Genomic DNA, 17,422 nt, shown 5'->3' on the forward strand with positions numbered 1-17,422 from the left:
CTTAGAAGATCCCATTCATCTACGTTATCTTCTCCTGGTTGTAGGCAGTCAGATCTTTTAAAGCAAGAGCTAAACTGGGGGTGGTTTTTTAATGCCATGAGCCAAAAATGTAAATGAGTTTCAGTTACACTTCCACAAACTGAAAAGGATCCTGCTTAACTAATGCTTCTCTTTGATCTCCGGCTTTTCAGGAAAAATTAAAGAACACAACTAAAACAGTGATTTATCCCCAGTGCAGTCCTCGCTGGGGTGGTTCCTGGCTTTGCCACAGTGAGCGCCTAGCTCTTCGTAGGACAGAGGGGCCTCTTGGGGTCTTTTTTCTCTATGAGCTCAACTCACAGGCAGATTTTACTGAAGAACAAGCTCTGATTGAGGAAAAGGAGAAAGAAAGGGAACTCATATACTTCCCAATAAAATACAAGGTTTATCGCCATTCAGCTGTGAGGTTTAAATAGGATTGAAACAAAGCTTCTATTCTGGGATGGAGGAGAAAACACCAGGGCAGGGAGAGGGAATAAAATCTTCTTTGGCCTATAAATATCATGTCCCTTCCATTTTCTCTGATCCTCATCCTAGTTAAAACATACGGCGAAATTCAGCTTTTTAAAATCTAACCCCAAGCTACTTGGAACTATTAAAGCCTCTTCAGTATGCGACACAGTCAGAATTTCCACTGTTAAGCTTTTATGAAGCACAGACTTAAGAGAAATTACATAGGTAACAAAGTCGGCTTGTTCTCTGTCACTTTGTGGAAACAGCCTTTTAGGAGTAGTACAGTGGGGTCAGAGCCAAATGATAGTCCCTGATAGGATAGGCTCTGGACTAAGGGGACAGAAACCAGCGAATATGGTTTGCCTGTCTCCTCAGCCAGTCTCTGGTGCTCTCTGGTAAACCCCTTCCTCTTATTTTTCCAGGGAAGCAGCCAGCCAACTCTGTATAGCCCAAGAGAGCCATATAGAGCTGCCTAAGGCTACTACTTCCTAAGGAAAACTAGTTACCCCCACTTCCCCTTGAACTTGATTCTATTATCAATCTTTACAGCATCTCCACATGGATACTGAACAGGCATGTCAAACCCAACATGCCTAATATCAGAACACTTGAACCTGGCCCAAAGAGTCTCAGGTATGATGCCACTTTATTTGCTTGTTTAAACCACAAGTGTCAGGTGACATCCATGATCTCTACTAGGTCACTGGAGTTCCATTCTCTCATTGCTGTTGCTGTTATATGCCGTTGAGTCACCTGCGACTCATAGTGACCCTATGAACAACAGCTCTGACCCCTGCCTTATCCTAAGCCAATCGCACTGTCACTGACACACCTGCCCCCATGTCCCTAGTCACTGTGTCGGTCCATCTCATCCAGAGTGTTCCTCTCGTGCTCTGTCCCTCCACCCTTCCAAGCATGATGACCTTCTCCAAGGACTGGTCCCTCCTGGCAGCATGCCCAAAGTATGTGAAACAGAGCTTCAAAATCCTTGCCTTCAAGGAGCAACATGGTCTCGCCCTCTCCAGGACGGACCTATCTGTTCTCCTGGCAGACCATTCCCACCTCCCTCTGTTATTGTTCCTGCCCCATGGTGACCTTATTCACAAAACATTGTCCAGTCTGTGTCATCCCAGTGATTAACCGTGGGTCCAACTGTTGTGGTCTAGAAGCTTTTCATTAATGGAATACTCAGAAGTATACAACCAGGCTTTCCTTCTTAGTCGGTCTCAGTGGGAAAATTCCACTGAAACACATGCAATACCATAGCGACATGCAAGCTTCCTCTGACATGCTTTCTTCATGTGTGATGTTCCTGGTGATGGTAGTTGTTTGCATGAACTGCACTGACCTCTGGGAATCAAACTTTCCAATGAAAGGCAAGAACTGAAGCCTACTGTTGACCTAATCCTTAGAATCCTTAGATCTATGGACGGGTTCCCTGTGAGCACAATTAAGTGTTCTGGAATCATAGTCTTCACAGCGTTATCCATAATTTGTTAGGATCCACACAGTCAAATGCATCAGTATTGTCAATAAAACACCAATAAATGTATTTAGGGTATTCTCTGCTATGACACAAGATCCATTTTAGCAATGATACTCTCATTCTATATTATCCTGTGGATCCAGCTTCGATCTCTGGAAGTTCCTTATACTACTCCAGCTGATTTTTAATCATCGTAAGATTTTATCTTTGGGTGATGGTAATCACATTGCTTGATAATTTCTGCATTCTGTTGGATCACCTTTATTTGGGATGGGCACAAATATGGTTCTCTTCTAGTTGGATGGATTTTTGGCAGAGATAAACTGCCTTTCCAGTGTGTTGGTGCAGAGGCATGAGTCTTCCAGTGTTTATTCAAACATCTCAGTTGATGTTCTGCCCATACCTGGGGCCTTTGTGGATACTATCTTTGGTGTAGGTTGGACTTTCCCTTAAATACTATTGGTTCTTGATCTGCACCTACTAAAACAGCTAACATCATCCAATTATTTGTGGTACAGTGACTCTGTGTCTTCCTTCTATTTTCTCTTGATATTTCTTGCATCACTAAATATGTTGCCAATAATGTCCTTCGATATTATTAACTCAAGGCTTGGATTTTTCTTCAGTTCATACGGTTTGAGAAACGGCAAATATGTCCTATTCTTTAGTTTGTTATTTTAAACTCCAAGTCTTTACATATTTCATTATAGAACTTAAATTTATCTTCTCAACATTCTCTTTGAAATCTTCTGTTCAGCTCTCATCATTTTTTCCACTGCTTCAACTTTTCAGCACTCAAGAGTAAGTTTCAGAATCTATCCCAACATCTCTTTTGGCCTTTTCTTTCTTGTGTTTTTAATAATCTCTCAATTTTTAAATGTATGATGTTCTTTTTTTAAATTTTTCTCTTATATTGGTTTGTATATAAAGTTCACACACATTGTGTTTCACACTATCCTTCATTCACATGTGTACAGTGTTCTTCACGTCATCTCACAACTCATCAGGCCACTGGCGTCCAATGTGCCCAATCTTTTCCTGCGATGGCCTCTAAATTCAGGTGACATATGGTCAAGGTTGTATTTTGGCTTTCATGTACTTGGTTTCATTTTCTTCAGCTTCAACTTGAACCTCAATATTACTAGTTAATGGTCTGTTCCATAGTCAGTCCTGGGCCTTGCTCGGACTGATAATATTTCACTTTTTGATGGTCTCTTTCCACAAATGTAGTTGATTTCATTTCAGTGATTTTATCCAGTGACGCCCGTGATTATATCTGCCATTTATATTGTTAAATTGTGCCCATCTGGAACCTGTCTATAGACCAAGAGGCTGCCTTTGATAAAAACAAGGGGATACTGTATGGTTTAAAATCAGAACAGGTATGTGCCAAGAATTGTTTCCTTTGAATTGTTTCCAAGAATTGTTTCTATTAAATCTGTATGTTGAGCAAATAATCTGAAAAACTAGACTATATGAAGAAGAATGTGGCATCAGGATGATAGGAAGACAGATAACCTGTGGTATGCAGATGAATCAACCTTGCTTGCTGAAAGCAAAGAGGACTTGAAGCACTTAGAGATGAAAGTCAAAGACTAAAGTCTTCAATATGGATGACACGGTTATTGTTGTTGTTGCTATTGTTAAGTATCAACAAATCAAGTACAACTCAGAGTAACGCTGTGTAAACCGGTCTGAATGCTGCCCTACCCTGTGCCATCCTCACAATTTCTGACACACACAAGCCCAGTGCCGCAATCACCATGCCAATCCACTTACTAGAACATAATAAAAACAAAAATCCTCACCACTGGACCAATAAGCACTATCATGTTATACGGAGAGAAGACTGGAATTGCCAAGATATTTTTATATTTATAAAATATATTATAAAATAGAGAGGGTTAAACCAGGCTACTCCTTGGAGGCAAGGATTCTGGGGCTTCGTCTGACATACTTTGGACATGTTATAAGGAGAGACAGGTCCTTGGAGAAGGACATCATGCTTGGGAGGGTGGAGGGACAGCACAGGAGGGGAAGGCCCTCTATGAGGTGGATTGATTCAGTGACTGGGATAATCGGGATGGGAGTGTCAGAGACAGTGCGATTGGCACAGGATAGAGCAGGGTTTAGGGCTGTTGTACATAGGGTCACTATGAGTCGCAAACGATTTGACGGCACATAACAACAACAACAACAACAATATATTTTAAAATATATTATAAAATATATTATATTTTAATAAAGTAAATGTTTTTGCCTCCTATGTAAAAAAATAAATGCTAGATATATAGGTAAATAGATATTATATGCATGTTTTAAAAAGAGTACACAGCCCTAGAATTTTATCTGTTGTTTAGCTATAGATTAAAGGAGTGGGAGGTGCAATGGGGAGGGAATCCCAACTTTTGTTTGCACCTAGATTTTTAATATTTCATTTCTACAATTTTGGACCCTTTTTTAATATACGTGCTCACAGGGAATTAGAATAGCTAGTGCACTGGGTTGCCTTAAGGACTCAGTGGGATCATAGAAGAGAATGCACATTGTTCTTTCTTCATTAACATATGTAGATGTAAAAAGAACTACATTCATTAACAGATGGGAAGAGCAGAGGAAACCTTGCCCCATTTACTTAGGAAAATAGTCTTATTTGTATATACAATTAATGCCTACAAAAGTTGTTGTTGTTAAGTGTCATCGAGTTGTAGAAGACTCAGCGACCGTATGAACAAAAGACCTGAACACTTGTGTTTTCCTGAGGCAAGCTATTTCAGAAGTGGATGCCACTCCTGCTACCAAGCGTGTTTTAATCAGGGAGCTCGAAGTAGCTGTCAAGAAATCAAATTACATATATTGTGTTGTAAAAATCCAATGCAAAGAACATCTTTAAAGTATCAAAGAGCGAAGATGTTACTTAGAGAGACATCTAAGGTGTGCTAGATACAAGCTATTATTTTCATTCACCACAGTTGTTTAGAAAAGCCAGACCATGAGTAAGGAAGATTGAAGAATTGTGTTTGAATTATGAGGCCAGCCAAGAATACTGAGTGTCCTGTGGACTTCCACAAGAATGGGGAGCTCTGCCTTAGGAGAAATGCATCCAGGATACTCCTTAGAAGGACGGTCAGAATGCAGCTCTGTCTCGTGTATTTTGGGCATGATATGAGGAGTAGCTCGCCCTGCAGAAGAAGGCTGTGCTTGGTAAGAGTAGGTGGACCAGAGGGAGACCTGCAGTAAGACATACTAATACACTGACTACAGCAGTGGGCTCAAACACAGCGGCAGCTGTGAGGACAGTGCAGGGCTGGGCAGCGTTTCACTCCACTGCACACAGGTCTTCTCTGAGCCAGTACCATTTCCGGGCTACCTAACAACAGCCACACTGAACTGTCGCTCTTCCTTCCTCGAAACCTCACACATCCCAGGTCCCTACGCTCTGTTCCAGCTCACAGCCCGCGTACTAGGTCAAGGGCTCAGCTCTTCTCATCTGCACTATTACAATCACCTCCTGTTCTTGTTCTCCTGTCTCTTCCTACCTCCCCTCTCACACGGTCCGCCCTTCCTGGAACAAGATTACCTTCTTCAACGTCTTCAATAGTCTCTCCTCTGCAACTCTGGTTTCGCTTCAAAAGTGTACGGCCTGACCCCGGCTGACCACTTCATCCTTATTCTCTGACGTGTCTTCTTACCACACTGGCCTCCCTTCTGTCCTTCCCAAGCATTAACAACTAACAGCCTTAGGGTTTTGATAACTTCTAGATGGTCTCCCTTCACATCCTACTATGCCTAACTTCGTCCTAGAATCTGTAGTATTTAAGCTCCTCATTGGGTTGCACATCTCCCCGGAGCACAAGAAACATGTATACTCACCTGCTGGCTTATTATTTACTTATTTCCCTTATCAGAGAGACCTAGTGGCCTAGGGGCAAGAAGCTGTGCTGCAATCCCAAAGGCACAGAGTTCGAACCCACCAGCTGCTCCGCAGGAAAAAGATAGGCAGTCTCCTCACACTTGCGATTTAACTGCCTTTGAAAACCTACCAGAGGGTCAGCTATGGGTCTCTTCCGACTAGATGGTAGTTAACAACAGCAACAACATCTCCCTCATGAGAGGAACAGTCTCTTCAGTTCATGTGTAAACCTGGACAGGCCACTTTTTCTGGACTTCAGTTCTCCAGCCACAAATGAGGGGACGAAAGCGTCCCTGTGGGAGGAACTGCTTGACTTCATGAGGCCAACTTTCATTCTTACAGTAAGTCTTTTTTTCCCCACCAACAATACGTAAGCTTTATTTGCACACCTCCACTTTAATGTTATAGACTCAGGGGTGAATATTCCTATTGTGAGAAGTGTTTCAATGTTGGAAGCCACACATTCTCTTTGTAACCTGCACAAAATATGGAAACGCTTCAAGAATTTGTGTGTCATCCTTGAGCCAGAAGAGGTCATGCTAATCTTCTCTGTATCGTTCCAATTTTAGTATATGTGCTGCTGAAGCGAGCACTAGTGTTGATTGAAGATGCCAGACCTGGTGCTACGTACTCGGAGGTGGCAAGAAAAAAGTCAGTTCTAATAGGACTTAGGAAGCTTTGAAAACAGCCTTTCTTTGATCTAGACCAGGTATATCATTATAAACACAGGTTGGTCTCTCTTAAAGCAAAGGGACTACTGTGAAATAACTGGAGTCCTGGTGGTACAAACAGTATAACACGCTCAGTTAGCTGTTCAAGTCCACCCAAAGGTACCTTAAAAGAAAGCCTGGCTACCTACTCTGAAAAATGAACCACTGAAAATCCCAAGGAACATAGTTCTACTCTTATACCAATGGGTTTGCCATTCGTCAGAGCCAACTAGATGCCAAGTGGTAATGGTATGAAACAATAGATGTCATGACATCTAGCTCTGTAATCTCGAATCAGGCTTGTACCAAGGCTTAAATGACTTATCTCTTCTTTGCAATAATGCAGAGGAATAAGTCATAGGACCATTTTCAAGGTGAAGACGGAGGCATAGAGTAGATAAGTAACTTTCCTAAGGTCACACAGTAGGTGATGTCAAACCAATCTGGAAAAGAGATTGGACAGTGTAAGTCCATGTAGATTCCCAGGGTCAGAACAAAGGGAGAAGCGAATGCTCTGTGGATGGACCAGTGAGGCAGCGCTTAGAGCCTGCAGACATTCTGACAGGCTGTGAACTCTCACGCTGGGGTTTCTCAGCTCCCAGGTCTCAGTCTCAACACTGTTGACAGACCTGGCAGAGTTGGCCTCACCAATACCAACCCTCTAAAGACTTAGGAACAGAACAGACGCATAAAGCCTGCTGCTGAACCTCACCCAGGGGCAGGGCAGTGGGGAGAAGTAATGTGTAAATAATACCTGGCCAGCAGCAGTGTGGGAGCCTGGACAGGCAGGCCTGGGCCACGAGAGGCGAGAATCCCTATGAGGAGCTGGGCCAGTGGCTTAGGCAAGAGTTGGTTTTCTATAGAGGATGCTGAGTGCGCTGTCCACGGCCTGCTTTCACCCCAAGCAAAGAAGTCAGAAGATAAGAAACAGATACTGAGGGATGGTAGCGGGAGGGGCAGGGGCAGAGGCCCAGAAAGTAAGGCACAGGAGGGTCAAGGGGTGCTGGTCAGCGGTACGGACTACACTGGGTGGGCAGGCAAAGAGGATTAGGTGGAAGGGACTGGCAGTCATTTATGGGTGACAATGAGAATTCAGAGAGAGAGACAGATGGAGCTTTTGATGAGTGAGGAGGAAACCCTCAGATTCAGTGCTTCTTAGAGCCACTCTGGGTGACATGGGTCAGTCAAACATGCTGGCACCTCTTTGTACCTTAGGCACAAACCACAAGCTGCCATCAGCTGGAACACTGCGTACGGGGGGGCAGGGAAGCCAGGCGGGTAGGGAAAGCAAATGTGAGGTCACTCTCCCCTTCAGATCCTTGCTGGGCCAACTGAGGGAGGGTCTCTCTCCCCTTGGCCCCCTACAAGCCGCACCCCTGCCAGCCCCTGCCACACCTACCCAGCTCACTAGAGCTTAGGGACTAGGCTATTTGCTTTATTCCTTCCCCAGTTCAAAAGGAAGTCGGCAGCCTCAGTTCTCCCACCAAGCCAGGCCTTAATCCCCCAGCCCCCATTCTCCCAGCTGATCAGTTAAGGCGGTTAAGATGGCTGGATTAGGGTTGGCTTTACACCTCTCCTGGGATGGATGAAAGACTGCTTTTTATCTTCATGCCTCAGATGGCCATTTTTCCCCTCCCTTACACAGCCTTCCAGCCTGCCAAGAGGCAATGAACTCTGCCAACAGGAAGAAGAAAAAATACACCATCATTTAGGCAGCGTGTCTGCATGCAGAGTCTGACGTAGCAAGCCGAGGGGGAAGCTCGCATGTGGCCGTGATCTGCAGGTCTGGCCTCGGCTGCCCTCAAGAACCTCCTGGTATTGTCTGCTCGCCTCTCAAGACCCCGCAGGTTCTCCAGGCCCAGATGCCCCAGCGGCCGTCGGGCCATGCCCACTCAGCTGTCCAGGCGGCTGCCTGCCCTCGCCTCAGCAGGGCAGCCCTCCCTGTCCATGACTGCTCCCGTCTGGTAATTATCATCTCTGATTCTGAATAAAAACCGGGCACTTGGAAGGCAAAGACATCACCTCATTGTCACACTACTCTGGGAGTTAAGGAGGGGGAATAAAAATCTCTCATCATCATGAGAGATAGGGAAACTGAGGCTCAGAAAGGTGATGGGCCACAGCTAAATTCAAGCCAGCAAACCAGAGGCAGCCAGCAAGGCAGAGGCAGCCAGCCCTCTACTCTATTCTTTTTCCTTGGTGTGGTGCTTCCTCGTGCAGAAAGGAAGTGTGAGCTACAAAAGACAGCAGCTAGATGGTGTGAGTGTGTGTGAGTGTGTGTGTGTGTGTACACATGCCCGTGCACAGAAAGATGGAGAGATGAGAGAACTACTTTATGTAGAGAGGACTTCACACGTAGCCTAGGAGATGGGGATCTCACTACCATCAAGTCAATCCCGACTCATAGCAGCCCTCCATTGGGCTTCAAGGCTGTAAATCTTAAGTGGGAGGTGTTGTTGTTATTGCTGTTGTGTACTGTCAAGTCAGAACTGACTCACAGCTGATCCTCCAGCAAGTTTTCAGAGACACTTAATTGCACAGGAGGAGACGGCCCATCTTTCCCGGCATAGCAGCTAGTGGATTTGAACCACGTGCCTTTGGAACTATGGCACAGCTTTCTTACCACTAGGCCACCAGAGCTCTCTCAACTGGTGGGTAGTACCCATCTTTCTCTCATGGAGCTACTGGTGGATTTGAACCACCAGACACAGCTTTGTCTAGTTGGCAAGGTAACACACTACGGACTACGCCAGAGCTCCATCAGAGGGGCTTAGCTGAGGTCAAACAACGTCTCCAATGTCCTACAGAGAGAAGCCAAAATGCGAACCAGCCAAAATGTGGGTTAGTTCCAGCCTGTACTCGAAGCTGTGAAAAAAGGCCCTTCCTCCTCCTCTTCACTCCCATCTCACCTGACCCCATGCATTTCATGAGAGTCAAAGACCCCTTGCCTAAAAGTCTTCTGGAGAATATCAGAGGGCCAGTGGCAGACCGTATACGCCCTCCGCTACCCCGCTACCCCACTGCTCCAGGGACGGAGTGACCACTCCACGTACCTTCCAGGCGGAAGTCCTCCTCCTCCTCCTCGCTGAGCGTTTCTCTTAAAACGTCGCCCACGAGCTCCTAGAGAAAGACAAAGGAGGGACATGAAGGAGTTCTCAGGGCCAGGGAGGAACAGAGTTTGGGGACATTCAAAGTGACACCCCAGATTGCAAGGTGGCAACAGGTACCTTATTCGACTCTTTCTGGTGGGAATTTGGGTCAGTAAAGTAGGTACTTAAAAATCATCACAGTGTTTTTCAGGTTGTTGTTATTGTTGTTAAGTGCCGTTGAGTCGTTTGCAACTCATAGCGACCCTATGTACAAGAACCCTAAACCCTGCTCTATCCTGTGCCAATCTCACTGTCTCCAGCACACCTACTCCCACTCCCACCATCTTCCTCTCCTGAGCTGTCCCTCCACTCTCCCAAACATGATGTCCGTTACCAAGAACTGGTCTCTCCTTGCAATACATCCAAAGTATGTCAGACAAAGCTTTAGAATCCTTGACTCCAAGGAGTAGCCTGATTTCACCCTCTCCAGGACAAACCTGTTTGCTCTCCTAGTAGTCTGTGGTATATTCAATACTCTTCTCCAGCACCACAGCTCAAAGGCATCAATTCCCTTTCTATCATCCCTAGTCACTTTTTTTTTAGGAGGTAACTGTTTTCTCAGCCTACATCCCTCTAAGAAATACCATACAGGCCCATTATTCCTTAGAAAGTGAGTTCCACCAGTCTACCTGGGATTTGCAACGACAAATGTCCCTGCTCCATCTCCTTGAGCCAGAGGACACAATTCGGAGATGTCTCCATGGACCCAGGACAAGATCTCATTTTGGATTCTTTTTCTAGGCGACTGTATCTAGACGGTCTATAAAGAAGTCAAAAAGGCTTCGAAACTTAACATAAAGTCCAAACTCTTCATCAGCTGATGTTCAAATGCACTTTGTATATTCCACTGACGTGTATATCTCCCTGGAAACTAGCCTGACTGGACCACAGGCTTTGCCTCCTTCCACAGGTGTGCCACAGGTGTGCCTCATACCACACTGCAAGGCTGACTCCAGCAGTCTGGCCAGACCGCAGCTCAGGTGTCACCAGGTGGGCAAGGAAGTTTGGTTGGTTGCACAGGCTAGGAATTTTCTGGGATGTCATCAGACAAAAGTCTCATCTATCTAACTCATCCCTAGCAGAAGGGCTCTAGACATAAAAGAAAAGCTAAACCAGAACTTATCAAACTACATTCTAGGTTTACACAGCATTCTGCTCCAAAATAGAGAGGTCTGTGATCAAGGAAGATTGCTTTATATGAAGTTAAACAAGGTCCCTTGCTGCATGGGGGGGGGGGGGGGTGGTCCTTGGTGGTTCTAGCAGTTAACACTCTGGGGTGCTCACTGAAAGGTTAGTGGTTTGAGTTTACTCACAGGGGCCTTGGGAGAAAGGCCTGAAAATCTGCATTCATAAACACCAACCATCACCTCAACAAGAAAAAGGTAAACAACCCAATCACAAAATGGGCACTGGATATGAACAGACACCTCACCAAAGAAGACATGCAGATGGCAAACAAACACATGAAGAAGTGGTCAAAATCCCTACCCATCAGAGAGATGCAAATCAAAACAACTATGAGATAACATCTCACCCCAGCAACAACAACAAAGTTCAACAGAGCGGCAAACAACAAATTCTGGTGAGACTGTGGAGAGATTGGAACCCTTATGCACTGCTGGGGGGGAATGTAAAATGGCTCAACCACTATGGAAGGAGGTTTGGCACTTTCACAAAGATTTGGAAATAGAAATAGCATTTGACTGACCCAGCAATTGCCCTGCTCAGGATATACCCTAAAGAAACCAGAACCACCATCCAAACAGTGTATGCATACCCATGTTTATTGCTGTGGTATTCACTATAGAAAAGAGATGGAAACAACCCAAATTCCCATCAACAAATGGATAGGGGAAAAAACGAAAAGCCATGGTACATCCACACAATGCAGCGCTGAAAAACAATGAACTTGGAAAACATTATACAACATGTGTGACTCTGGAAGACATAATGCTGAGTGAAATGTCTCAGTCTCAAAAGGACAAATACTGCATAACATCACTGCTACAAAGAAGGCCTGATATGGAGAGCTGGGAGAATAGGAGAAGGTGGATAGATAATGAACATTGTATTGAAAAATATGAGGGAGAGAACTGTTTAAAAGGAATATACAATTCGGCATTATATCCATCCATTCACCAGGAACAATTACTATATGCCAGATAATCATTTCAGTGATGAAATAAAAGAGTAAACAAAAGAAAATAATTTCTACTTTGTTTATATTTAAAACAATTGCTGTTGTTATAGTCAAGCATGACTCATAGTGACCCTATGAACAAATGGCCTGAAGTCCATCTACAACTATCAACATTTATCAGATTAAGAAAATTATAGTTCTAAAATAAAACAACAAAACAAAACACCCAGCCCCTACAGAGCACAGTTCTCCTATGACACACAGGGAGTCATATGAATCTGAGTGGACTCTATCATAAGAGGGTTTTCTTTTCTTCCTGCAGGACTTACTGGGTTTTTACCATGCTAACGGTCATTGGGATTCACCCTATATAGTGTATGTTGCAGTCCCCACACCTACTTAGACCATGAGGGTCTGCTTTTCAAATGCATCTCATGGACATGATGTTCCAATAACCTTCTTTGGTAATCATTCCTCTTTGAAGGGAAAGATAAGGTTCAGGGCAACATACACCATGTTTCCCTTTTGATCCCAAAATGACTCTCTTAGTTTAGTGCTGCTATAACAAAAATACCACAAGTGAAGGGCATCAGTAAACATACATTTATTGTCTCACATTTGACGAAACTAGAAGTTCAAATTCAAGATAGAGAAAGTTTCTCTCTGTGCCAGTCCTGGAGGAAAATCCTTGACAGCTAGGGCAAGGTTTTGAATCCCACTTGGTCATGGTGAATTATTTCTTTGATGTATCGTTGGAGTCTATTTGCCAGTATTTTATTCAGGATTTTTGCATCAATGTTCATGGAGGGCAAGGTTTTGATCTGCTGTTCCTAGGGTCTCTATGAGTTGAGGTCGTCTTGACAACACCTAACCACGAGGCTTGGCATTCCATGTAGGTCTCCATGTGTCTTGGCCTCGGAGTTCTCTCTGGGAGATTTACCACCCAGGGACTCTTCGTTTAGAGGATGAGCTGCCCCCTCCCAGCTTTTCTTTCGTGGTGACCCTAACACCTTCCCCCTTGGTCCCTCTCTTCTTTTATCTTTTGATAAAAGATATTGCAGGCCACACCTCAGGGTGTCTCCTGATACTGGATCAGGGTGGATCACATTGGACCACTTCATGGGAGGTGATAACATCATCACATAAAGCAGCACTTTACATCCAAATATTTTGAGAGGAGCCACAATTCAGCCCATGACAATGATGCTACAGCAGCACTTCTCAGACCACAAAATCCCAAACAGTAAGATGAATCCAAACACAGTTGTTCTATGCTGTCGAGTCACCTGCAACTCCTAGCGACCCAATGTACAAAACAGTAGCCATCACAAATGTCACTTTTTTAAAAAAATCGAAAATAGGAAAGTTGTTAAAATCCTCTCTAGGGATAGAGAAGAAAATCTAACATCTCAGATCCTTAAAGAAACATTAGTACCCATCTTGACTAAAGACGAGATCTGGTGATGTAGAGGGCTGCACTGCAAACCAACCAAAAGCCGGGACTCTGGCAGTTCAAACCCAACTGTAGCTGAGAAAGGAAGCAGGATAGGCAATTCCTTCCCAGGAAATTTACGGGCTAAGAAACCCCCAAGGGGTGTGGGGGGTCAAATATGAATCGGGTTCTACTCCAAGGCAATGAGTTTAAGTTTTATATTGTTGCTTTTTGAATTGTGATTAAAGGAAAATAATGCTTTGTATAGCTGATATTATCAGTGAATGCAGCTGGTACACACTTCGGGTTTTTTTTAGCTCACCTTTTCGGAATTAAGGTTAGTCTTCTCTGTTCTCCCTTCCCCCTCCTCCCCTGAACATTTTGGGAAAGTACACAATCTTTCTCAAAGTTGGTAAAATCTGACTGTTCAGACTCCTGGCGTTCTATTTACTTCAAAACCACATAATTTTATTCCTTATCAGATGGCTTCTCTCTTTTTAGTTGCCAATTATTATAATCACCATCCATTTCCTGGGCTTGTTCGCAAAGCTGGAGTTGATGGGATCCAGGAGACAGAAAGAGGAAAGGACCATACTTGGTGGTATCATTAGATCGTGGGGAAAGTCCTCTTCACGCTTCCCCATGAAGCCAGTCAGTGCTTCCCTGGAACCTACTTACTCATTTATAAAAAGGGCATAGGGTTAAATCACAACTGGAAGAACACAGCTAACACTTATGTGTCTTCTATATGCCAGGCCCCATGATAAGAATTGTGATGTTGTGGTTCATTCCCCCAAGTCAACCCTCAGTTTATAGAGACCTCACGCACAACATCTCAGTCCTATACCATCCCTACGACCAGTTACGGATGAGACCACCATCATCCATAGTAGGAGGTTTGAATCTCAAAACCCTGATCTCCAAACCTACTACACAGACACAGTAAACAAGACAACTTAGTACTGGTAAAGCAGCAGACACACAGACTCATGAAATAGAATTCAGCACCCAGGAAAAAACCCATTTTATGCTCTTGTTGTTGTTAGACCGTCGAGTTGAGTATGACTCATAGAGAATCTAGGAACAGCTCTGAGCCCTGTCTTATCATGTGCCATCCTCACAATCTCTTACACACTTGAGCCCATTGCAGCAGTTACTCTGTCAATCCGTTTGGCTGTAGATCTTCGTATCTTTTGTTGACTCTGCACCGCTGCAACCATGATGTCCTGCTCCAAAGAACAGCCTCCTCTAGCAACATGTAAAGTATGCCAAATGAAACTTGATCACCTTTGCCTCCAAGGAGCCCCCCTGACTGCACCTTCGCTCAGACATATCTGTTTGTTCTTTGCCTACCGTCAACCTCGTCCCATCCCATGTCCACTGTGGACCCCATCACACGCTAGCTTTGCACATCCACATATCTATGCATTACTTCAGAGCAAGGGCCAATGCTTGTTCTCCCTCCCTGGCATCAGACTGCAATCAACCATCACCAGTCTTCTACACCACACAAACAAGGCCACCCTGCCCCATCTGCCAGAGCAAAGGAAGTTCAAGACTATACACAACACACCGCAATGCCCCAGAAGCAACATAAGGTCGAGTCCCATCAAAAAAATACAGAGAAAGTTGTCACCCCCCAAAAAAGTGATCAAAATATAGAATCAGTAAATCTTTCAGAAGAAAGGATGTAGACAAACTCATAGCAACCCTATCCTTACTCATTGTTAAATATTCAGATGCATTAGGAAGTAATGGAAAAGATTACTTAAATCAGATGCACCTTAGTCTTTAAACTGACATCATTGCTCCTCATCACCTTGGAGAGATCCCTTATTCCATGCAGTACTTTTAAAAAAATGTCTTGGCTGCTGGTGCCAAGGGTGTTGATTATGGATCCCACTAAGATAAAATCATTGACACCTTCTGTCTTTTCTCCACCTGTCATGATGTTGCCTATCATGATAGATATCATGTCAGTGCTTAACATTTAATCCTCAGAACAATTCTTTGAGATAACATAATTTGTGTCTCCAATTTAAAAAGGAAAAAAATCAAAGCATGCAGAGATTGTGTCTCGTAAGTATCGGAGCCAAGACTTAGGTCAGGTGGCGCTTTGAAGTCCGTATCCCTCACCTCTGTGCTATCTGGAACATCAGAACACGGGGCTTGGTAGTTGTCCCTGCCCGCATGGTTTCCTTTGTCCCTGGCCCTGCCTGGATGTCAGCTTCAGCCTCTGCTCCAAGTTCTGACCAACACTTTCCCCACTCCTGCACTCCACCCCCACCTCACCCAGTGCCAACTTGTACCCTATCCAGCATCCAGGCGTAGTAATCCCTCAGACCAAAAGACCCAGCCCACCTGCCTTCCAGCACTCCTTCCTCTTCTGGCTCAGGGAGCCCTTCCTCCACCCCACATAGGATCCCAGCAAGAGAGGCCAGCTGCTCCAGGCTCCTAGTACTTGGTCAGAGCCAGCCTACACACAGGCACAAATGCCTTATAAGGCCTCAGGGACAGGAAACCACATCAAAGCTGGTCCTTGGGGAGTGAGCTGCCATTAGGTTTGGTTGGATTTTCCTTTTTGTGTTGGAGACTTCATACTCTTGAATTTAATATCTTCCCCCACCTACCTGCCCTAACAGCTCTTTGTCAATCTTTCTGTTCTCTAAGAGCTAACAGATGTTGGTGCCCTGAGGGTTCAAAGGAAACTCCTGCTGCCCACAGAACACAGCATAACTTACAGATTCCAAGAATGCACAGAGCTGGGATATTCTGGAGTAGGAGAGATGGAGATGGGTGGGGGAAGAACGCAGGCCACCCTCAGAACCCTCAGATCCACACAGCCTGTTCCAAGGTTGTCCTAGGAAATTCCTAACAAGTTCTCTTACCAACACTGCCCAGAAAGCGTTGGCCAGTTCCTGGAGAAGCGGGGCCACTGCGGGCTGGCCTCAAAGAGAGCGAGCTTGAGTCTTTCATGGCCCAATCCAGAGGCAGCGCTTATTGTTATTAGCTGCCATCAAGTTGTCGCTGACTGATGGTGACCTTACATAGAACTGAACAAAGTGTGACCTGGTCCCGTGCCATTTTCATGATCATCAGCATCGAGTCTGAGAAAATACAGGAAAAATCCTGAGAACGGGGCCTGATGAAAGTATGACTATGTATACTTATTTATTTGAGCAGTATCCCACCTCAACAGTGCTTGGAAACATTCTCACATTCTAGTCTCGGAAGAACCTGATGCCAACAGCCCAGAATTCGGTGGCTCTCAGACACTAGTCACACACGCAGCAGAAGATACGGTCAAACTCGGCGAAGTTCAGGGCAACTTGGATTCTAATTAATCAACTATCAGAAATACTGTGAATGCCCATCAAAGGAAGTGCCCTGCATCTGTGCCGTGGAATTCTGTGTAGAGGATTAAAACATCGAAGGCAGTGAGGAAAGATTAACAGGAATGAAAAGAGGAGATGTCAGAAGACACACAAAGTGTGATGTTACTTAGACATTTGAGGAGGTATAGAACACACACAAGACTTCCTTGGGGGGGGGGGTGCCATGTTTAATGCTAACCACAAAGTCAGACATTCAAATTTAACCAAAGGTGCCTGGCAATCTGCTTCCAAAAAGATCAGCAACTAAAAGGTTATGGAATCAAGTTCAATACTGACACATGACCGTAAGTCAGGTAGTGTCAATTGAAGGCGGTTTTAACATACGTGGTCACTCACATGGAGAAAAATAGATGGAAAAGACAGCCATGGCAGATGACTTCAAAGAAGGGGAGGGAAAGCGGAGAGTGGAGTGAAAGAGAGGATCTGAATTATTCCGATGTATAACAGGAATATATTCACTTTACTCAGGCTATTAACATGTTGCCACACACTTTTTAAATTGATGACCGTGCTTAGAAACACATTTGCCATCATTTGTGGCAACGTGTTTAAAACTCAACACAAAACCCACTTTAAAAGAGAAAACAGAGACTTAGCCAGGAGATTGTGACTCATCCGAGATCTAACAGAGTTTAGGGCAGAGTCAAATTGAAACTCATCTGGCTGTCACCTTCTCTTCTGTAGGACGGTTCACAAGTCATGATG

The 17,422-nt window shown here is 44.6% G+C and overlaps 1 protein-coding gene across 1 annotated transcript in view; it reads right to left on the reverse strand.

Annotated features, from left to right (window-relative positions):
* The window catches only part of NKD1 (naked cuticle homolog 1 (Drosophila)), a 118,178-nt gene that overhangs the window by 29,526 nt on the left and 71,230 nt on the right, over positions 1 to 17,422 (reverse strand). Inside the window, exon 4 of the mRNA XM_006897110.1 lies at positions 9,655 to 9,721. Coding sequence (XP_006897172.1) covers positions 9,655 to 9,721 — 67 coding nt within the window. The remainder of the gene's footprint in view (positions 1 to 9,654; positions 9,722 to 17,422) is intronic.

Source organism: Elephantulus edwardii, unplaced genomic scaffold (genome assembly GCF_000299155.1).
Source record: "Elephantulus edwardii isolate Elephantulus edwardi_28Jun2011 unplaced genomic scaffold, EleEdw1.0 scaffold00201, whole genome shotgun sequence".
Taxonomy (NCBI): Eukaryota; Metazoa; Chordata; class Mammalia; order Macroscelidea; family Macroscelididae; genus Elephantulus; species Elephantulus edwardii.